Genomic DNA, 23,580 nt, shown 5'->3' on the forward strand with positions numbered 1-23,580 from the left:
AGCATAAGCAGGGTGGCTCTTTGGTTTTTGTGCGGCTGTCGGTTTACTCCTGATTCACTTCGCCTCCGAGGATGATTGTGTTATGTAACGGCAGCGCAGGACAGCAGGGATAGGTTTACCTAATGAAAGCAGGGCGAGGAGGGTGTAATGCCTTCCTGCTGCATTGTTTACTGGGCTTTTGTGTGTGTGCATGTGTGTGTCAGTGCAGGCCTGTCTGTTTGTGCATGTTTGGAGGAGTAAGGCCGGGGTAAAAATAGCTCTGCTCACTTCCTTTTCCACAGCTGGGTGAGTCTGTAATGTTGTCGCAGGGGAGAATCAGGACAAAGACGGAGGCAGAAGGAGAACAGAGTGTAAAAGGAAACATCCGTCTAAATCTGGAGTTTAATGGAGTTTAATTTAACGACGAGCAGCCGCACGGAAAACCGGACGGTTGGGATTTATTCAAACTGCATCTTAACTTCTTCGCTTCCATCCACCTTATTGTCAGTCCGACCTTCATTTCACCTTCACCACACTTCCCTTTCCTCCCTCCCTCCCTGCTTCTCTGCTGTCATTCGCCCCTTCCTCCTCTCTGCTTCCGACACAAAAATGTTTTTACCATTACAACCATCAAATCAAGACAAAAATGTCATCACATCTTCAGTCACTCGTCAGTTCATGGTCCAGCTGCAGCCGTCACCAACCAGGAACTTGATGAATGACCAATAAATTATTCAAACTTCATTTGTTGATGCAAATTTAAAAAAGGAAAAGGCCCACTTTCCCATAAACCTTCTGCATCCTTGCTTCTTTTAGTCAGACTGCTTTCTTTAATTAAAGGTCCAGTGTGTAGGATTTTGGGGGGAGATACAGCAGAAATGAAATATAATATTATAATAAGTATGTTTTCTTTAGTGTAAAATTACCTAAAAATAAGAATGTTGTGTTTCCGTCACATTAGAATGACCTGCTTATATCTGTTTTTTAATTGAACATATTTTATTTGCATTTTAGGATTCGTCACAAAACTATTTCGTGACATGAGTTCCAATACTAAACCTGCACCCTCCCACCCCACTCATCGGAGGTTGAGGAATCCTAATCAAATCAAATCAAATCCATTTATACGCACATTTCGTGCCGTACAAATTAAAAGAATGACACGAAAATATAGAAATATCACAATAATACACAAAGAAGATTAATTACAAACATAAAAAAGAGAAAGTACTAAATATTAAAACCACTGCAAACAGCCAAAGGCCATTGAAAACATTAACATTTTAAGATTTGTCTTAAAGCCGTCAGCAGATAGGGAGCATTTGATTGAGAAGGCTATTCCAGAGCTTTGGTGCAGCAACCACAAAAGCACGATCTCCCTTACACACTAACCTTGATCGTGGGGCAGTTAAAAGACATTGTTGTGAGGATCTAAGAGGTCGGGAGTCGGAGTAGGGGCGGAGAAGTTCAGCAATATAGGCTGAATCCAAATGTCCGCACTTGCAGACTCACAGACTTTGCAGGCGCGTTCCCAGGATGTTTGGGAGTGCTGAGGGCTGTCGAACGCTACAATTCATCCAGACTTTACTGATTTAATAACCCACAATGCACTGCAATACGGATGTGACGTTTTGGGTTTTTTTAACTGCCGAAAAAAAGAACAACTTGTGTGTAAAATAAAATTTGTCTGTTTAACCCCTGGAAAATTTAATATTTTCTACTGTATCACGCAACCATGACATGGAGACAGGGACAATAATTTCTTCCAAGCTGCCTATATCTACATAGGGAGCGGGTCCTCCATTATGGAGATCATCATGTTGCACTGCCATGTTTCTACAGTAGCCCAGAATGGACAAACCAAATACTGGCTCCAGATAGGGCCATTCACAATTTCATGTCGGCCACTGTAGTTAACAGCCCCTCGACGACAAGCGCTTTGGAAAAACACTTTTTTTTTTTAAAACATAAAACTGCTTTATTCACCATTTTAACCAATTTAGATCACCCGGTCTGTTTGTTGTGGAGAGGAGGAGACCTCTGTGGATAATTCATCTCCTAGTAAAAACCTCCCAAACACTGAAAGAATTTTAACCTGGAGAAGTTTCAGCTGGTCACAGTCTCCAATCCTCACTGTTAGATGCCACTAAGTCTGCCTAAATCTGACACACTGTTCCTTTTGGTGTACTCATTTTTTATGGTCTCATGTCTTAGTGTTGGCCATCGTTCCTGTCAGCTGTTACACCATTGAATTGGGTCTGCGAACACTGGAGCATCTCTTAGGAGTCAGACGAGGCGAGAAAACATGAGCAGTCAGCCGATCCGAGAGAACAGTGTCGTTATTGTTACTGGTAGTGACGAGCAGAACTGCAAAAATAAGATCCAAGTTTTAAGAAGCCAGAATTACAGCTTTGACTCTTCTACAGTCTGGCGTCAGGAGGAAAGTTTGGGTCCCTCTGGGAGAACAGTGCCTTCTTTCTGCTCTGTGCCAAAACAACATATCCTCATGTAACGGTTTATATGATGTCCTATGAATTAGCGCTCCGTGTATGGTGCTGCGTAGGTAACGTGAAGGAGGTTAGGTTTAGGAAAAGAAACATGGTAAGGACGTACCTTAAAATGACTCAAAGGTCACACAGTTCTGAACATTGGTCCATGGGGAGAAGGTTTTGTGACCCATCCACCACCCCAGCCTGCCTCCTTATGAGACAGCTTTCTTCTTTACTCCAGTCAGCACATTGATCACGTGATAGCAGCCTTGCCAAATATGTTGTTTGCACATGAATTACTGGTTAATGATGAGGTGGGATGTGTATATTTTGCTGCTTTATTCTCTGTAGGATAACATTCAAACAGTGCATCAGAACAGTCGGGCTTATGTGTGTCTACCTGCCACAAAGCACCGTAACTGAACGTCATCTGAAGCTACATCTACAGCTTTTGTTTGTAGCACGTCATGCCCGTCCTCAGCGACAAGTGTTGGTCCCCAGCTTGGATTGTAGTCTGTTGCTGTGTCGCTCATAGTGTGAACGCAGCGTTTGTGATATTCTCATGTTTATGGTTATTCTATGATTGTAGTGATTATATATTTGTAGAACCTCATCAGTGGGAGGCTCAAAGCTAATCTAATTATCTGTGTGCCACATCTGAATAACAAAAGAATGATTAAAGCATGCTGTGTCACAGCAAACCATGCAGTCTTTGTTTTAGTTTGGATCTTATCAAGCTGTTTGTATTCTCCCTCTGTCTGACACACTCTGTTTTAGTGTCTGTCCTTTAAAGCCGAGATAAAAAACGTCTTGTTTGCCCTTTTAGATCACGTCCCTGATCATATTGCAACAAAAAAAATCACTTTCTTGGTATTCTTATATCGAAATGCAAAATATGACGTGCTTATGTAAGCTAATACCAACCGATTTCAACCAATAATATCACGACATCCACCCGTGAGTCAATCTGCATCTCTCAGCTGCACAGAGCTAACTTTAGGTAAGCTAGCCAAGAACAACGGGATACTTCAGTGTGTCTTTGTTTCCCCCAAATTCCGTGGTTACAGGTTCACTGGCTAGAATTTATTCACCTTGAGGAAAGTTGTATCTGTGACAGCTCCAGATTGTGTGCTAGACATCTTACAGTGGATTGTTTCAGCAACTGGGGCATAAGATGGCGTCGGAAGTCTCTCTTGTGTTGCATCATTGGGGACTGTTTATTATGACACGCCCATGTTTCAGCGATCATATCAGATTCCTCCCAACATGATATCCTGCCTGCCTGTCCTGTTTCACTTGGAAATACGTCACAATACCGAAGCTAGATACTCTCAAAATGCTGTGTCATCAGTCCCCCTCCTGCTCCGATTGGTCGGCCTTTACAGGTCCCTCGAATTTCTGCGTCTCTGCGCCATCATTGCAGCTGGGAATGACTGTAATTGGAAAAAAAGTCACCTGTAAAAACTTAAAAGCACAACTGGACATAGTATAGAGGTTTTTCTTTTTTCAGACAAAGAGATCAGGAGATGTTGCTGTACCTTGACATGTTTTGACTCTCAACTTCAGTCTTCTTCGTGTCTTTATCAGCCGATGTTTACTTTCCCCCGCCGCCCGATGGTGTCTGATAAAGACACGTCACGACGCAAGGTAAAGCAACATCTCCTAATCTTTGTCTGAAAAAAGAAAAACCTCTATACTATTTAACTGAGTAGACAAAATGAACCTAATGGAGTTACAACTGGACATGTTCCAGCAGGAATCTGATCTGAAATCCAGGAGAAATGAACATTGGCATCCAAGAAGAATCCTTTTTCTGCATGTTAGCATGTAGCTACATGTAGCAGTGTCTGTAATGTTAACACTTGCAGTGGCGAGCCTGGAGCTGATGATGATGTAAAGAAATCCATCATGATCTGATGTCAGCTTGTCATAAGAGTAGAAATAAACAGGTGAAACCAGAGTATTCCGAACTTCAGAATACTTTTACCTTGTTATTTAAAACTTTGGCCACATTTAATAGGAACATTTGACATTTTAATATTATATATGACAGAAAATAAGGATCGGCTAAAGTATAAAACACTGAGAAAGCTCACAGCTGGCTCAATTTTGCGATGTAGGCTGTGATGTTTCTCAAAGTTTACAAAGCTTGAAGTGTGTACAGATGATTGGGGCATAAAGCAGCAGATGCAGATACTTTGTCAGCGCTCCAAATGCAGCATGAACGTGACAGCTGGATCAGTTTAAACAACATTTCTCTGGACCTTTTAATAAGCGAGCTCCTGGTATCGCACTTCCTGTTGCAAGAAAAGGTGTAAACATTTGTTTTCCCCCGGTGGGCCCAGATGTGTCGAAGGACCTGCTGTCGTTTATTTCCCTGAATAAGGGAGTCGCCTGTAATCTCCAGACGGCGTGCGCTGGGATTATCTTTTCCATTTCATCTGCACTGCTGCTAATTCCATTGTGAGGCCATTTTCAGAGGAGCCCCAGCTAATCCACTCAGGCAGCTCTGGAGACAGGTGCACCCATCGCCACGGAGACGCCGTTGCCACGGAGACCAGGGTCGTCTGAGTGTGTGGGGGCCGGGCATTGTGAGGGTGGGATGTCCAGAGGCTGAAGAGGCAGACGTGTGCGTGTGTGTGTGTGAGGTCACAGGGGGGGGAGGCGACAGGTCGGTCAGTATATTTAGAAGAGTCGTCTGGTCAGAGGTGAAGCTGCAGTGTCTCATTAGATTTACTGTCACAGCTGCCTGAGCTCAGCGTCTTTCACTTATTCTATTTCGTCATCAGTGTGACACCGGTGTCCTCTGTGCAGGTGCAAAGTCATAAAATACACCTCAAAGACATTTAAGTGTGTTTTTATGTGAGTATGGAGGCTTGAGAGCAAATGTTTAAAATGGTAAAACTATTGAAAAGAGGGCGGAAGTAACTGGATTCAGACGCTGCATTTCATCCACATTATTGAAGTGTGCTATATTTTATCTGACCTTCCTCTCTCTCATTCTTCTGTCAGTGTCCTCCATTTGTGTCCTAAAAAACAAAACCATGACAGATTATTTTCCAACTCTGACCCTGTTGGTTTCGTTGCCTTAACCAGTTTCTCTCAGACATGCTGCTGGATCTCAGTGATCTCCTGCAGGTAAGTTTCAAAACTTCATCAAATAAAAGAACTGTTACGAATGTTAATCTTCTTAACTGATTAATCTGCTGATTATTTTCTTGATTTATCAGAAAATAGTGACAAATGTCCGTCACACTATAGAGCCAATAGGTGATGTTTTCAAATGTCTCGTTCTGTCTGATATAACAGTCCCAAAGCCCCAAATATTCAGCTTAGTATAATGCAAGAAAAGAAGTAGCAAAGTCTGACACTTGGGACACTAAAACTATAAAACATTCGCTTGGAAACTGACTTAAATCATTAAATGATTATCAAAATAGTTCACAGATATAAAGTGCTTTACAAAACCGAATAAAAGACAAAGCAATAAAAACACACAACAAGAAAAAAGTTAAAAGCATTGAAAGGTTGTTTTAAACAAGTAGCTTTTCAGAAGTGATTTAAAAGATGAGGCTGAGTTTGCAGCTCTGATCTTCTCAAAGTCGAGGAGCTCTGACTGCAAAGACTCCGTCACCTTTGTGAATTAAGCTAGACCTTGGACCAACAAGAAAAGATGCATCTGAGGATCTCAGGGTGCGAGAAGGAACATAGGTCAATAAAAGATCCGTTCTATAACTTAGAGCAAGGCCTCTTCGGGCTTTGTAAGTAATCAATCAATTCTAAAAGCAGCAGGTAACCAGTGTAGGGACGCCAGGACTGGTGTGATGGGGTCGTGTTTTCTACTCTGAGTCAAGATTGTGGCAGCAGAGTTTTGGATGAGCTGGAGGTGAGAGGGGGATTTTTTTACTGATGCCAGAGAGCAAAGACTTGCAATGATCTAAACAACGGAATGCGCACGATTAGTCGTCTAAGCGGTTTAACGTCCGCCCCCTCGCTAGGTGGCACCAGAAATATTAGTCGATTAATCCTAATAGTGTTTTATTCACGTACAAGGCAGCTTATCTGCCATACAGCCGCCCGCCACTAGTGGGTGCTACAGAGCTGTCAGGCAGCAGTCCCCCTCCCCGCGGTAATGCCAGAGTAGACTTGAGTTTTAAAACAGCACGGTGGGAAACAAGAGAGATGTCCTCGTTAACCAGCGCGGTTTGGCAGTACTTTGATCTAAATTCAGCAGCAGTGAATCTTTTTTGAGATGTTATATTATTTGTTAACTTTAAGTGAGTTGCTGTCAGATAATGTGCAGGTTCACATTCATACTGCACGGCGCAAAGTGTCTCGTACTTCAGCGGCATTTAAAATCCAACATGGTCGTTGAAGATTGTGATTAAAGGCTTCAAAGGGCTCTTAATGCAACAATAAATTCTGCTAAATTTTGACTGTTTTCTGAATGTTTTCCTTTTTTTTTTTTTTAAGACTAGTCGACTAGTCTTAATTAAAATTTTCAATTAGTCGCCAGGAACATCCGTAGTCCTTGCCAGGTTTTAGTATGTACAGTCGTGTACTTGGATTGAAAAAGTGATGAATTCAAGTATACTAACACTTAATTTTTGAGAGATCTAGCCACAAAATATTCGTCATTTTTGCTTGAAAACTGACTGAAATCATGAATTAATTATCAAAATAGTTGCAGATTAATTTTCATTCAGTTATTAATCGACTAATCGTTGCAACTCTAAATAAATTCTGTTGTTTCTTAATTGATTGACCATTTATTTTGAAAAAATCTTGTAGCGTTTGATTGGGACATAATTACCTTCGATCAGGCACTGCGTCTAGCGTCAAATCCTAAAATTAACCACTTCATTAAAAGGCTTTGACTTACAAAGCTATTACAGCATTAGTCCATACCAGGTTTTGAGTACGTACATTAGCGTGTTTGCGTTGAAATAGCAGCAAATTTAAGTCAAGCCTGCTTTCAGTTGATTTCTTTCAATCAACAGATCATTGCAACTCTACTTAAAACACTGCTGTTCTTAATCGATCAACCGTTTATTTCCATTCATTTAAGAAATCTGTGAAAATAACGTTACAAAAGCTAAACTTAAAATAACTTCTCCAGACTTTGAGCTCTTTAATTCTGTCTTTAATGTGTGCTGATGCCCACCCTGCTACAGCAGCCACTTAAATACACACTCCTGCCACCACTCACCACAAGTCCCATAATGCATCTCTGCCTAACCACTTGGTCCTGCAGTCATCTTGCATTCAGACTTTCACCCATGTAATTAAAGCGGAGTCGTGTGTGTGTGTGTGTGTGTGTGTGTGTGTGTGTGTGTGTGTGTGTATAAATTTAGAAGGCCCTGCATTTGTCTGCATATTTAATGGCAGCCGATTCACTGTGAGTCAGGGGTGTGGTGGTGCTGGAGGAGGTGGTGGGACATTTCTCAGAGTCACAGCTGGTCAGGGGCTTTTATTTTTATGCACCCAGCTGTCCTGGAGGAGCCGGACGCCCCCTCCCCCCTCATCCACACCCCGGCATGAGGTGGCTGGGAGTGGATTTTGAGTGGATTTTAGGTGGGTGGGTTTGTGGGGGGTTATTAATGCCCAGCGTTTCGGCTGCTGCTGCTGCTGCGGCTGATTTTCCTTTCCGCCAATCACTTTTTTATTGACCACACCCCGGCCACTTGGTCTGCTCAGCATTGTCTGGATGAATGAGGAGCTTTGTCAGTCTGAGCCACAGAGTTAATCACGTAGAATAAGCATATTGGTCAGGGGCGAGATCAATACTGGCTGTAAATATCAGCTGTTTTCTGCTGCTAATGTGATGAGCTGTCCAGACTTTATTCATTCCACCACATGCTCTGAATGTTTTCCACATAAGACGCATGTCTTTGCACACATGCAGAGTTTTTGAGCAACAGGTGCTTTGGAAAGCGAACATTCAGACGATCCCGCAGAGTGTCCACAACTTCATATTCACAGTCACTGTTTCAGTCTGTCAGGGGTTTCCTCTGGCCTACAGGAAGTGTATACTGTGAGTTAAAGCTGTTATTGAAAGCTGGACAGGGTACAGAATTCGGGGTGTACCATATCATCTCATCCACGATAATACCAGTATCATTTTTAATATGATATAAAAAATTCATTTGGTGATGCTTCAGATATTTTGACTTTCTGACATATTGACGTCATGCTGTTACCCACGGCAACAACAAGCATGGCTGATAGCGACATTATTATAGACGGAGCAGTGGTTCCAAAAAGAGGAGCAGCTTCAGTAGTGTGGGATAAACTGTGGCGTCCTGAATGTTTTATGAACAGCCCCGGACTCTTTTAGTGACTGACCGCTCAGAGGGAACTCATTCAGCGGCTCCTCTGGCAGCAGCACAGCGTCTCTCCCTCTCCTCTCTCGCCGTGCACACATGGGAGTCGGTGTCATTGAGTCATTTTGTTATAAACCTTTGGAAACATTTGGAAAATAAGCTTGGTCTAGTGAGATAATCTTAACAAATGAAAACTGCTTTTGTGATTTTTTTAAGTGTAGATGCTATTGTCAGAGGTAAAAAGCTGACACTTGGCTCTAAACAAACTACACCACGGTCACATGACTTCAACATGGCCACCACTAGTCTATGAAGCTGTGTTGACACATTAAATCTTCAAAATTGTCAAGTGGGGTATTTACTGATGTATTTAATGCTGCAGAACAAATGTCTTTAGCTTGTATTAACCACAGACCTTACTTCAGGCATCTAAACAAAAACCCATTCAAAAGACCTATTGAGTTTTAAATGAGGAAGCCAGGAGGGCTAAAGTGTTAACTAATTTCCGGGTTTTAAGACTCATTCCTGCAGCACTCTTGGGCATTGCTGTATTTCTATAATGTGTAAGCTCATATCTCTTAAAGCCTTTTCATAATTAACCATCCACTCGAGCACTGGAATTGGAAGAGGGCACATTTTTCTCTCTCTAGAGATAAGATTCAGTCAGAGGTTTCAGCTTTGATAAGTGGATTTGATTCCAGGTCAGATTTCAGAAAGTTAAACTAAACACTCGACTTGCATATCGGCCACTTTACATCAAGAATTCCACTTTCAATCTCTTGATATATTTAATAACAAATCCTTGAAACACCAGGGCTTTTATTATTTTACAGATGATGTTTTGGCTGCATTTACTACAGAATGTCATTATGTGCACATCCAATTCAATATTTCAGCCTGATATAGTGGAGGTTAAAGAAGAGTATCCACACAGCATTACAGCTCCCAAACTTTAATTTGACTAAGCATGTTTTTATCTGGCAAATATCAGCATCAGATTTTCTGATGTCTTCGTCGTCTTCCTCAGTGCAGCTAAAGACTTGTTGACACTAGCTGTTTGCTTCTGTAGTTTCTGTCTTCAGGAGAGAGTTGTTGATACTCACTAATATAACCGGAGCTGCCCTCAGTCACACGAGTCCCATCAGGAATCCTTTAATTGAAAGTTGCTCTCTTCCACCTGTTGATTCTCAGCCGTGAAGTATCGAGTAACCACCCAAGAGTCTTTGATCGTAGAGCGCTTTGAGTTCTGACCCCTCGACCCGGAAAGTTTCACTTAGCGCTGCAGTGGAGAGGGGGATTATATCCTGCTTAGGTTCTCCATTTCACCTACAAGCAGCTCCGACGCCGGCAGTTCAAAGTGGTGATTAAATAAAAGTATAAAAAAACGTTTTCAGACAATGTGAAATTCAGCAAATTGTGCGGTTAACAAAAATCTGTTGTGCTGCATGAATGCATAGAGACACCAGAAAAATGAATTTGATGCACACACATATATTTAATGATAAATTATATTAAATATAGGCAGCTCTGAACTTGTCTTTTAGGACAGTTTGCATCGTACAGTGTTTTTATTACTGATGGGAAAGACTTGAGGTGTTTTTTGCCTCTTGGGGCCTGAGTAACAAGCAAAAAAACAGCATTAACATATTAGCACATTACACAGTTGCTGTGTTTGCAAACAGTTGCTAATTTACACATTCATGTGCAATATTCATGTTCTTTTAGCTCCGTTTTTGGTCTCCACCAGCTCCTGAAGGAAAAATATCTGTCTCTGTAGCTGCTAAATGCTCTGCTATGTTCACCAGATAATCCCTAACTGTGTCTTTCTGTTGTTTGGTGCTGAGCAGGTAGAGTGAAAGGGGTTTATTGGAGCTTTTTAGCTGTGTTTGGAAGTCAATGAGAGCTCAGAGGCCGAACCCCAAAAAGTTCAACCTCTCAACAAGCACCATCAAGATAAATTCCTACTCAGAAGTTAACAAAATCTACAATTATTCAAAGTTAAATTTAAGTTTTGGCATTCTGTCAGTGAAAATCATTTCAAAATTCAAATATCACTCCAACAAAAGCAGTAAAGGACCGTATATTACCATGTTTGTGTTTTTGTCGACTTGGTTCAATGTGATGTTCAATTTGACTTTGTGTTGGTAAACTTCAAAGAGCTCTCTTTCAGAAGAGACCAGGGTTATATCTGTAACCTAAAGGCGTCCAGAACTGGAACCATTTTATCACCTCCATCAGTGAGGTCATGTTTTCGGTTTGGTTTGTTTATCAGCAGGACTATGGAAAAACTATAGTTCATGACACTCAGTGGAAGGGTGTAGCATGGGACAGGGAAGATCTCATTACATTTTGGAGCAGATCCAAATCACGGAGCAAATACATGTTCATTGTCTGGGCCGGGATTGCGTGCACACAGCTCTCACCTCGAATAGAAGCAAAGCTGCTTTCAGACCTATAGTCGTCTCCTTTGGTCTGAATCAGGGACTAAAAGTTGTATAATTGCCTAGAGTTGGTTCGTGTTCTCACGGCAGCATTTACAAGCGGACCAGATCAAATGCCTTGTGTGAGAAAGCTGCTCTTGATTGGTCAGAATTTCCATGTGGGAAAAATCCAGGAAGTAAAGCAAACGTTGAAGAAGAGTACACTTGCAAGATAAATGTGACACTTTCTAATGTCACAATGGAGGGACAACTACGCAGGTTGATTTTAGCGCTGCTCATCGTGGACTATATTGCTGTCATTGTTCATTTTAGTCAAACCATACAGTTTGAAAACGAGGCGCGGCTCCAACTAGAAAACAATGTTTTGATGCATTGGATGTGCTGAATGTGCATATTAAGGCAGTACAGGAGGAGGTGCACATTAATAATCCTCCAGGACTGTAACATGCTCATGTTTAACCCAAACAATGTGTCATGTGACTGCAGTTGCTTCACATCCAGGTCGGAACACCTTCTCACCACAAACGAACCACACCAGAGTTCCTTTGTAAGCGGACCGAGACCACCTCTTCAAGAAGGTCTTGGTCCTGTTGTGTGATTGCTGTGTTCACACCTGCCCAAACAAACCGCACTTACGCGGCGAACAAACTTAAGTTTGATTGAACCGAACCAAACAGGGCAGGTTTGACAGCATCCATATTCTGGGCTTGTATAAAAAAAAGAAGCTCATAAACGAAGACATCGAGCTCAAAGACGCTAAATCGCTCCACAGAAAACACATAATCATTGATCCACTGTTATATAAAACTACTGATTAGTGCGGCTTTTAAAAGCTATAAAAGTGTTGATTTTGCTCCAGAGACCAACAATCATGAGCAACGAGCAACAACCAACATCCCTGTTAAAGCTGTAATCACACACTTGGTCCACTTCCTCCTCCTCCACCACCGTTTCTGCCTTTGCGTATAAATTCCTTGCTGGAATCCACTTCCCAGAATAGCAGAGGAGCATCTGTGTCCCTGCTCGACTCCAGAGGGGACGGAGAGCGAGAGTCCGTCTGTCTGCCTCCACCCCCCCTCAGAGGTCTGGAGAGTCGGTCTAAAGGAATGACAGAGATCTGACCCGAGTTCACGACCTGATCCTGCAGCTTTCACTGCCCTTCTGCTTTAGCTTTAAGCACTGAAACGTAATTCTGAGCTGTGATGCTGATAATCTGTGGAGAAGGTGATAGATGTGCAGCCCCGTGGCTTTTGTTATTCATCATTAGATCCTTTCAGATAGAGCGGGGGTCGGGAGCAAGGGGGGGTGTCAGAATTTACTGCCGTGCCTTCTGGAGGTGTTGTGGGTTAAATACAATGAAACATCTGTGATGGGAGGTGCCAGCGTGATAACCCCAGTGACACACTCGCCCTCATCCACCACCCAGCCTCCACCCACATCCTGCAGCAAACCAGGTTTCTAGTTTGCTGCTCAGCCTAGTTTAAATGCACTGGGGACGTCCTCATCAGATCCTGAAGCAGAACGTTTGATATGGAAATGTTTCATAACCCAATTTATCAAGTTCGGGACTCGATATTGTTTGAAAATATCCCACCTTATTTTGAGGAATATAAACATGTTTTTCCCTCAACTAGAAAATGTGAATTCAACGAAACCTCTCAAACACAGCAGGGCTTTACGCTAAGTCAGTCGAACAGGGAGCCTGTATGTGCCTTAGAAGAGTTTCCTCTGGCCTGCTGTAAACAAAATGTTTCTGCGTCAAGAGAACTCATATGAGCAAGTGTCGATTTAAGGAAAACCTTGGATGAACTTTACGCATGATTAACTTTTCATTGGTTCATCCATCCATCTGTTTCCTGCTGTTCTATGTGGCTCTAATTTAATATATTATATCGTTAGGAATCCTTGTTATATAATGCTGGAAAGTACAGAAAAATATTGAATAATAACTAATTGCAGGCCACATCGTCCCTTCTGGTTTTCCATCATACTTTGGCCAGCATGATGGTGAAACAGGTATTAAATTTAATTCTGTGTGGTCTTAACAAGCCTTAAATTTAACTTGCAGACACTCTGATCTAAATCAAACACACATTTCTACTCTGTCAGTACAAAATGTTCTGTTTGTGTGAAGTGAGGCAGTGTTGCTTTGCTGAGCTGTGGCGGAGGGACAGTAGGAGCACAAGGAGGGGATTTTTGCAAAAATGGTCACAAGTTTGGAACATCGACACATCCAAAGTTGTTTATAAACACACTAGTCAGCAAAAGTGGTACTGTGTCTCTTGGATGCTCGCTACTACAGCCCCGTTTCCACCAAACACTTTCAGTATGGCACCTTTGGATCCAACAGTAACCCTTCAGACATGGTACCTAGACCCTAGTGTTTCCACCACGAACAGTCCTCTTAAGGCCCCGTTTATACGACAACGATTTCAACTGAAAACGGTAACTTTAGTTGCGTTTTGGCCGATCGTTTACACAACAGCGGCGTTTTGGGTGCCTGAAAATGCAGAGTGCAATTTTTTGGAAATGGCAGCATCTCCATTGTCATGTAAACTTGCAATATGCAGTTCCTCTGAAAATGGAGACTTTTCGCACATGTGCATTACAGTTCCAGTCACTAGGCATGCGCGAGAAGGTCGATCGTCACAACAACAATGCCGAGCTCTGTTTGCGCTGCTCACCCTGTTGATTTGAAGTGAAGTGTAGATCTGTTACTGTAGCAACTCCACCTCGTCCATCCAGACAAAGTTATCTGTGTGTGCGCTTTCGCCATTGTGTCTTCTTTGTTTTGGTTTGTAATCACCGCATCGTAGAGGAAGGCGCTTCAGCGCATGGCGTCATGCCGTGATGTTGCTTTGCAAATTTACACTGCCACCCATTGGCCTGGCGTGCATACTACAGCGTTTCCAGTAGATTTTGCAGCTCCGTGTGAACGAGGATCATTTCAATAACGTCGTCATATAAATGCAGAAGTTTTTTAAAACGCAAAGGACAGACTTTTCCGTTTTTAGAGAAACAGTTGTCGTCTAAACAGGGCCTAAATGTGGGCGGGGTTGTTGTCACTCACTGCTCCGTCCAGCACTCACTGTATTTCCTCCTTTATCAGTCTGCACCTGGTTTATCGTCCACAGAACGAGGCTGCACACCGACATTTTCAGAACAAAATAGAACAGGCTGCAGTGAGAGCCTCTCTCCATGGGATATTTAAAAATAGCAGCTTTGTGCATTTAGTCCTTCTCAGGCAAGCTCAGGGGTTTAGAGTTGCTGTAGCCCACAGGAACGACGAGTGAAGATTGGGATATATGCAGTTCACATAATCTGGTCGAAATTAATATATATAAACTAAAAGTGTCTGTAATATAAAAACTAAAGTGATGGTCAGAGTTGTCACAGTGAAATTTAAGGTGTGTTGATGGATTCATGTCGTCAACTCATGCATTGAGTAACATTATAAGTAAATGTTCCACCTTAAAAGTCGCCGGCAGTCGGCCCAGTGAATTAAATTGTTTTTTCTGCAACTCCAGCTGCTGTGAGAGGCAGCAAAACATCCTTTCATTTTATAGTTACAGTTTACTAATAAAACTCTCCACAGTATGAACAGTGGTTACATGAGCCTCAAAACCAGACACAACTCAGCCCTGAGCAGAGTGACCGTCCTCTACTGACCAATCAGACTGCAGTGTTCACAGCTCCACCTTTTAGTACCAGATCTGTGTGCTAGGTACCCCAACAGAGGGGGGACCAAACATGGGGACGGTATCTTTCCTTTTAACGTGTTAAACACAGCAGTGTATTAACACAAGCAGCCATAGAAGAGCACTGCCAAAATGAAATATTATAAAACTGGCAAAGACTGCGACTGCTGGTTGTTTTCTAGATCAATCTGTGAATAGTTTTGTCTATTAAATGTCAGAAAATAGTGAAAAATCTCCATCAGAATTGCAGAGCCGAGTGTAGCATCTTCAAATTCCTTGTTTTATCCGACAGTCAGTCCAAAGCAGAAAGATATTCAGTTTCCTGTCAGATAACACAAAGAAAAGCAACTCATCATTGCATTCAAGAGGCTGGTGCCTGTGAAGCTTTGACTCTCTTAACTTGAAAAATGACTCACGATGCATCAGTCGTTAAAGTGGCTGCTGATTCATTTGTCTTTCATCAGTTATGTGATTAATCCATGTATTGTTTCAGCTCTAATAATGACGGTCGGTTCTCAATATAAAGGCTGAATGAACTTACTATGCAATGTTCATTAGCATGTATTAGAGCTGAAATGTTAAAAGCATGTTCACAGAGGTCTTGAGATAAATAACAGCTCCAGTTATGAACCATGAGGAGTTAAACTTTTAAGGTCAGCAGTCCGTTAGCCATCAGTTCTGTGGCTGAAATTACATTTTTTCCACCACAAAGGTCATCGAAATAACATTTTGTCCCCTGGAATATATTTTTTGTGCTTTTTTTGAGAAACAGTTATCAGTGCAGATGTCTGTTAAAGGTCGTCCTAGCTGATGAAGATAAATCGATCAGTGTGAAACGTGATCAGGTTGCTGCAACATGTCCAAGTGTAAATCACCAAAAATAACTGAGTTAAAATGTCGTCTCTTCGCGATCCTGAGAGTGGAAAGAAGTATCAGAGCCGAGAGCCGACGCTGTCCAAACCCACTGGTGTATCGGTCAGATCTGTAATTTAAATTCAGGAAATCGATCCGAAGGCAAGAAGTGCAGGACGGGAGAGTTCAGGGGGGCCGACTGAGTGGCAGATATTTTGATTAGAAATTAATAGAGAGCTGTGAGTTTGAGAGGCTGCCCGAGAGGGGGAGGAAATCCTTTAAATGGCCCAGAGCTCAGCTTTTAATCACACATATTGCTGCGAAACGTTCTGTAACCTTCAGGTCGATTATGTAACCAGAACACTTAACCTGCCGGTGACGCAACGGCCTTATTTCATATCCTAACAGTCTGTTTCTCTCTCAAACACACCAGTCATCACCAGTCACATCTTGTGAGGTCTTAATTTCAGACTGATGCTTGAGCTTTAACTCTTTAAGTGACTCTGAATGAATCTAAAGGCTCCTGGAGTCACTTAGGACGTACAGCATCAAGTCAACACACAAATCCACCTAGAAAATCAGGCTTAACTCACAGCACAAGGTTTCTGTCCGACAGATTTTAACCCTTCAGTGATATGATGTTTGCTGCTCGTCACTTTTTTTAATCACTGCTGTCCTCCACAGGTGAACGTCTACGTACTGGGAAGAACCTTCCTGGTGTTGGCCAGAGAACTGTGCATCAACGCCCCGGCTATAGGTACGCACCTCACTTGTCTCCACCTTCTTCTACTGGATTCAATGTTGTTGAGTGAAGCTCTTTTTAAACAGTGAGTCAGCTCTTGTGAAGCACCATTTGGCAGACGTCCCATGTAGATAATAGTTATAAATGTGGCTGCAAGTACTGATCATTATCGATAAATCTAGCTTTTTTTTAAACCAGTTATCAAGTAATAATTCAGTCTACGGATCGTCAGAAAACAGCAAAAAATAATGCAAGTGTCAAGAGTTCAAGGTGACGTTACAGGACTAAACATGAAGGATTGTGTCAGGATAGTAAACCTAATATCTCTGATGATGGGAGTAGCTAAACACTGAGCAGTTTCTTGAATGACAATTAATGTTAGCATCAATAACTATGAATAAATTAAACAGTTTATATAGAGACAAGTAAATATTGACTTTGGGGAAGTAGATTCCTGACCCACAAAACAATAATGCTGACCCCTGTGTCTTTAAAGCCCCCGTGAAAAGAAACACACATTTTTCCCAGGTATATTTTAACGTCCCTGTGTTAATTAATCATGTATGTCTTGTTATATGCCAAATATATGTTTAAAAGAATCAGTATCAGAGTAGTGTTACATCAAATCCTTTTGTCAGTGTGTAAAACCAGGTGAAATTATCTCATATTTGATGACTCATCCTGCACTCAGGGCTGTTTACAGAAGTTCATCCAATCAAATGAGACTCTGGGAGATAAGCTAACCACTCTGATCATAAACCGCACACCGCAGTTTGTCCTCCGTTGTAGCTAAACTCTAAACCCGCCCACTTTTTAGCATTCCAATCAAATGCAAGGGATTATTAAAATCCCTATTGTAACTACACGGCACTTGAATATATTCCAGAAGCTCTAACTTCCATTTCACTGTGACTTTAAATGTCCAAACCCCAAAAGTCCTGCATCTACAATTACATAACTTTCTGAATAAAAGCTGTGGATTTCCTCGTTTAGGATGCTGGAACCAGAAACCGTCTGCCGTGTTTGCTTGATAAATGACTTTAAAGTACTCCAGGGATTTAATATTGCACTTCCATAATGTTTGGGGAACTTGAAAGAGTGGTGGAAGATGAAAAGAGGCTGTCTGAATCATATCCAAGTCTTCCTGCCGCAGCAGATTCACACAGACGCTCCTCTCCCACTTCAGTACACAAAGAGCTATCATATACTGGGCTAAATATTATAGGAAACTGTGCAGCTGGTTTACTTTCTGCAAGCTGTCACACATATTTAGGTTCTTTCACTGAACTTAAAAACATCAGGAGCCCTCTGACGTATTTTAACAGCACTTTAAAAAGATGCTCTCCTTCAGGGGCCCATTCTGACTCCGTGGGCCCCTGCACTGAGCTAAAGGCCCTTTAAGTAATCCAGCCATAGCTGCAAGAACCCCGTGTTGTCATCAAACCAAGGTGCAGTTCACACTGCAGTAACCAGAGGGCGCTGCAGTCCCTCAAATCCCCACTCCCTCACCCACAATGATGTGACATCTGTGGCTTGAATCACATTATAACCTTTATGTTTTATCATCAGGTGTATAAGCATTCTTGTACAGAACACATCTGCTCATCTTTAACAGCATCAAGCCGTTAACAGTTAAATTGTATTTTACAAAAGACACAACGTTTCCGAGGCCGTCCTCTGAAGTGCAAAACATCTCTGCTTCTGACAAGGTTTCTACGTTTGTTTGTTTTTGCATTTAGAATCATAACACTACATAAAGTTTGCTCCTCGTGTAATATTGCTGCTCAGACTATAGTAACAACATTGTATATACGTAGACTTGCAATTACACAATTTGAAGCAGTCCCTACATGTTCCAGTTGTGGAGCTCAGCTTGATTACATAACGACAAATCACTGTATTAATGTTGTTTCTACAGCAGCCGCAGCCCTTGAACACAGGCGTCAGAGCAAATAACGTTAACCCATTATTTAAATTAAAAAAATAACATTAAATTAAATAAGATAAAACAACAGCTCCTTGGTTTTTAAAATAGTCTCTCAAAGAACTAACCAGGCCATTTAGTGTGACATTACTCAAGTGTCTTTAATGCTACATTACTTCGAAGGCTGGGAGGCGAGGATAAACCTAATTTTCCATCAGCAGTCCAGAGCAGCTTATGCATAGAACACAAGCTCGGGGATCTGTCCTCCCTGTACTCCGGTCCCGTTGGTGCTGTCGGAGGAGCACTGGAATTGAAATGTCACCTTCCCACACTGCACCTCCGTCATGCCCTCCTGGCCGAAATAGCTCAGTTCATTCCCGTCCAGCACGGCGCTCACCGTGTAGAACGCGTCCTGCTCCACTTGAACAGGATGCTCGAACCACACCGGAAACGTACTGCTCGACCCGTCCGACACAAACTTTGTGAGGTTCTGCGCCAGGGTCACCCCTTGTCTCTTCAGCTCGATTTTGACGCTGTACTCAGCTTTGCCGCCGCTTGACCCGTACAGCCCCAGACCAGCGATAAAGATCCTCTTGTCCACTGCGAACTGAATGCTGTCGCACCGGCCGCGGTAGCGCCACTGATTGCTCCGGTAGGCCGAGGACTGGAAGCGGTGGCACCTCTGAGGTGCCAAACCCTTCCTCGCAGTCAGAGGGAAGTCCAGATCTGGCTTTTTAGCCGCAGTGTACCACAGGAACACATTGTGCGTCTCCTCCAGTGTCAGGATATCACATTGCGCTGCCCCGTTAGCAAACTCCTCCAGAGTCATGGAAGGGATGCGCACTAAGAACAGCGCCTTGCCCAGGACATCTCTCTTGTTGCGGGTTGTGGGTGCCAAACCTTGTCTCTTGCACTCCGCCGTGGCCCAGCTCATAACGGCCTCAAACACCACCACCTCCTTGGTGTTGAGCGTCTCCCTCCGCAGGATGATCTCCAGTGTCTGCAGGTCGATCTCACAGAAGCCCTCAGAGCACAGCGCCAGCTCGGCCTGAGCGTCGATCACCTCCCAGCAGCGCTGCGTCAGCTCGGGCTCCTCGAACAGACGGCTCTGGGAGAGCAGCACGCAGGCGTTCTTGGCCTCCAGGCTGGTTTCCAGGAAGGTGACGCAGGCCTTGGCCAGTGCAGGAACTATGTACTTCTTGGCAGCATACAGGGTGGCCAGCACCGTGTCTGCCTCCAGGTCGATCTCATCGCTGTACATGTACCTAGGAGAAGGAAGATAACCATTTTAACCACTGTACATGTACGAAAATGTTACGTTACAGCACCCTGACATTATACCTCACATAAACCATGGTGTGAGGAACGCTGAGACCATGTTAACTGACTTTGGGTCCTTAGAAGTGCCTATTTCTTTTAGGTTTCTTGTCTAATTTCAGCAGCACCAAATGATCATGATTTAACACATCCTAACATTTTCACAAAAAAGGCCCATCATGCAGCAGTCTATGGTGCTGGCTTAGCCAATGCCACTGAGAGAGCAACAAAGGCAGGATATTTATAACTACCAGTCTGCATATACTCCCCTCAAAGAAAATTGTCAGGCTGTGGATGAGGGAAAAAGGGGGAGAAAATGTTTCTAGTTGGACAAAGAGCACTGAGAAAACTAGCAATTACAGAGCACTGTGCTGCTGCTCCTGCTCTCAGACGCTCCCAGCATTTTGGCATTCGCCTCTGCTTAGCTTTGGATGAGTAATAATATGCTTTGAAGTGACACTGACTGCGCTTGTCATCTCTCCTTCTGGTTGGCTGTGTGAGGGATGGTGAGTGGCTTACTTCAGCAGAATTAGAAAAGCAGCAGGTTCCACATCTGGGATATGGATCTCAGACTCCTCCTCCGCCAGATCGCCGTAAAACATGGCACAGAAGACCGAGCTTCCCACGGCCAGCACATACTGGGAGGGAGGGAGGGAGGAGCAGACAGATGCGTCAGATGCAACCAGAATCACTCTCAAGTTCAATAAAGGAGCAGGAGGAGCTCTTTTTCAGTAGCTGCAGAGACACAACTTCTCTACCTATCCAACACATTAATCCAACTAACAAAACATGAGCATCACTCAGTTTAGCTCTCTCCTCAAGGTTTGTACTTTCTCATAAACCCAAAACAGTTTCATCCAACGTGCAGAGTCTCTTTACCTTGTGTGCTGGGACCTTCTGGGACCCCCCCAAGGGGCCGACGATGAAGTGGACGTCGGCCATCAGCTCGTTGTTAAACATCAAGGCATTCCTGAAAGCAGAGCAGGTTTCACGAATAAGCCTCAATCAAGTATTGTATAACATCAAGTCCTCCCACACTCGTTTTGCCTGGAGACACTGGTTATTTTCGTAGGTTTGGGGAGGATATAGCAACACAAGTAGGGCTGCAACTAATCTTTACTTTCATTATTAATTAGTTGTTGTTTCCTGAGCCCATTGTGACATTTTCAGATGTCCAAAACCATAAAGATGCTCTTTGCTGTCATAAAAAAGCAGAAATACTTTCAGAATATAAGCTTAAAACATGCTTAAATCAGTAATCACTTAAAATAATTGAATGCATATTAATCAGCTTAGTGTTGCAGAAGTTTAATGTATGTTTTTGTGCAGGAATAGTTGGAGTGACACTACTGCACTTTCATCTCCTTTTTTATTACAGTCTCTGTGCCAGAGTGGCCTGTCGTTACTTCATAATGATCTTAATGTACTTTATAGTCATCTATATCTCCTGACACATCCCTGCAGGGACTTTTAAATATACTGTGCACACACTTGTGACATTAGGCGCAGTTTTCCATCTGGTTGTGATGTGTAATGTGGTCCAGAGCACAGTGGGGTTACCTCTCTCTGAGTGTGGGGTGGCTGCACTGCCAGCTCGGCGGGTCTACGTTGTTGTTGTTGATGTTTTGCTGGGTGGTCGGTGTGGTGGCGGCGCTGCTGCTGCTGGCCTGGCTCACCGGCACCTCCTTGGTCTTCTCGGTGTCCGCCACCGTGGTGCCGTTGGACAGGTTGGTGTTGTTGGTGTTGGCGGCGGGGTACAGCTCCGCAGCCATCTTCTCCTTCTGCTGCTGCTTCTTCTTGCTCGTCAGGGACAGCGTCAGGATCTCATAACATACCGGCAGCTTGCCCGGGAGCTTGCCGACCTTCTTGGACTTCTTCAGTGTTTCTGGGAGTAAGAGGAGATAAGTGAGACACCTCATGATCCGGCCATGATGGAGCAACCTGCAGTCTGCCGTTGGCATCGGCACGAGCAACCGGTCTGCTTCGTGGTAGTATCCGGTGGCGGTGCTCTGAGGTGGACTGTGTGCTGGAGGTTTGCTCGGCGGAGAATTCAACGTCTACTGGGTGAAATCCGGCTCCTACTGCGCCGCTTTAAAACGGCATCCACCGCGAAGTTTACACGACAACATGTAAATATCCGTTGAGGCCCGGTGCGGTCCGTTTCCTCCGCGGTCAACTTCGAGCACAAGCACTTTTGGTCCGTTTCCTGGCGGTCACCTCATCCTCTCCACACGGACTAATGTCCACGGAGCGTCGCTTGTTTTCCCTTTTCAGCGAGTGGGTAATCCGGATAGTCGCAGGCAGCACCCCGCCTCTGCCGTTAATCCTCCCCGGTGTGTCTCCGTCTCTCTCCGCACCGACTGTCCGCCGACACGAAGCCAGCTGCTGTGTTCCGTCGCGGCCGTACGCACCCGAGGTAAATACTCATATGTCGGGAGTTTTTAAGGTCTGCTCCATTTTTTCTGCTTTTTTTTTTTCCTCGTCGTGATCTCCTCGGACGCCCAGGGCTCGCCGAGGGCCAATCAGAGTCACGCGTGGCGGTGACGTCAGAGGAGCCGGAGCACCTCCCCCGGCAGCTCCGCAGAGTGCGTCACCGGGCCAAACCGCTCCGCCTCTGTCCCGCTGATTAGACCCGGTGGAAAGATAAAAATAAAATTAAAAAAGAAGGTCGGTTAAATATGACCCGGCAGTACAGCACGGTGATGAGGAGGAACAACACAGACAAGAAAATAAAACAGTGGTGGTGCTGTGGTGTTTAATTAAAAGTAAAAGTATCAACTTTAGTGACCAATTACATGAGCACACACACACACACACACACACACACACACACACATGGAATTTGTTTATTTTTGCTTTCAGTGTACATGAAATATTTATCACATTAAAACATACACAAACAAACTACATGTAAATTCATCCTGAAAATTAACCACGTTTTGCAGTTTGATTTTAACTCCAATCTGCAAATACTGTGTCAAACCTGCACAGTTACACTCCGCTTATCCTGTTAGGGGTCACAGGGGCTGGAGCCTATCCCAGCTGACACTGGGCGAGAGGCAGGGTTCACCCTGGACAGGTCACCAGGGCTGACACATAGAGACAGACAACCATTCACACTCACATTCACACCTACAGACAATTTAGAGTCACCAATTAACCTGCATGTCTTTGGACTGTGGGAGGAAGCTGGAGTAGTAGTAGTTTAAAGCGTGATTCAAACACTGATTCAAAACCATAAATCATAGGATGAAATAAATCATAAAAAGTCAAAATCGAGACAGAAATTGGGACAGACAACCATTCACTCATTCACACCTACAGGCAAGGCAGTCACATGGGGAATGCTCGAACCACACCGGAAACGTACTGCTCGACCCGTCCGACACAAACTTTGTGAGGTTCTGCGCCAGGGTCACCCACCACCACCTTGCCAAAAAACATTAAAAAAAGAATACAGAGGCAGTTGGGTGTAGTTTAAGTGAAGAGAAAAATTAAACTAAAATAAAAAAACCTTCATAATTCAGTTTGAGAATTGAAGCTGAATGAACGTACTCAGAGCCCCCGGAGCCCCAACACGAGGCCAAGGCCCAAATTCTCTGTGTCGTCAGTTGATTAAACACATTAATTTAGTATTTGTGGAATTCTGACTGCTTTGAATGAACTCCATTTTGTTACTTTTTCAATGTAAACACACTCTATAGCCTATTTAAAAACCTGCTTTGTACTGCAGACATCAAATAGATGCAAAATGGCCTCAAAGAGATGCAAAAAACAAACAAAAAAAATCGCAAATGAACTCAAAACAACCTTAA

At 43.4% G+C, this 23,580-nt stretch overlaps 2 protein-coding genes across 2 annotated transcripts in view; one reads left to right on the plus strand and one right to left on the minus strand.

Moving 5' to 3' along the window:
• Positions 1-23,580, plus strand: part of LOC126401136 (transcription factor IIIB 90 kDa subunit-like) — a 153,567-nt gene that overhangs the window by 15,161 nt on the left and 114,826 nt on the right. The window contains exons 4-5 of the mRNA XM_050062238.1: positions 5,575-5,606; positions 16,467-16,539. Coding sequence (XP_049918195.1) covers positions 5,575-5,606; positions 16,467-16,539 — 105 coding nt within the window. The remainder of the gene's footprint in view (positions 1-5,574; positions 5,607-16,466; positions 16,540-23,580) is intronic.
• On the minus strand, positions 18,584-22,253 carry LOC126401470 (BTB/POZ domain-containing protein 6-B-like). The gene is made up of 4 exons (XM_050062771.1): positions 21,326-22,253; positions 20,645-20,735; positions 20,285-20,403; positions 18,584-19,713 (listed from the first exon to the last, which is right to left on the minus strand). The coding sequence occupies exons 1-4, from the start codon at positions 21,724-21,726 to the stop codon at positions 18,681-18,683; spliced, it is 1,644 nt and encodes a 547-aa protein (XP_049918728.1). The 5' UTR covers positions 21,727-22,253; the 3' UTR covers positions 18,584-18,680.

Source organism: Epinephelus moara, chromosome 14, assembly GCF_006386435.1.
Source record: "Epinephelus moara isolate mb chromosome 14, YSFRI_EMoa_1.0, whole genome shotgun sequence".
Taxonomy (NCBI): domain Eukaryota; kingdom Metazoa; phylum Chordata; class Actinopteri; order Perciformes; family Serranidae; genus Epinephelus; species Epinephelus moara.

What these genes read in the sequence shown, in the direction of transcription:
- LOC126401470 (XM_050062771.1), bottom strand. Translation starts at nt 21,726, where the DNA reads ATGCCAACGGCAGACTGCAGGTTGCTCCATCATGGCCGGATCATGAGG. An exon ending in CACCCCACACTCAGAGAGAG is followed by an intron (nt 20,736 to 21,325) that starts GTAACCCCACTG and finishes CTCTGCTTTCAG; the next exon opens with GAATGCCTTGATGTTTAACA. An exon ending in AGAAGGTCCCAGCACACAAG is followed by an intron (nt 20,404 to 20,644) that starts GTAAAGAGACTC and finishes CCTCCCTCCCAG; the next exon opens with TATGTGCTGGCCGTGGGAAG.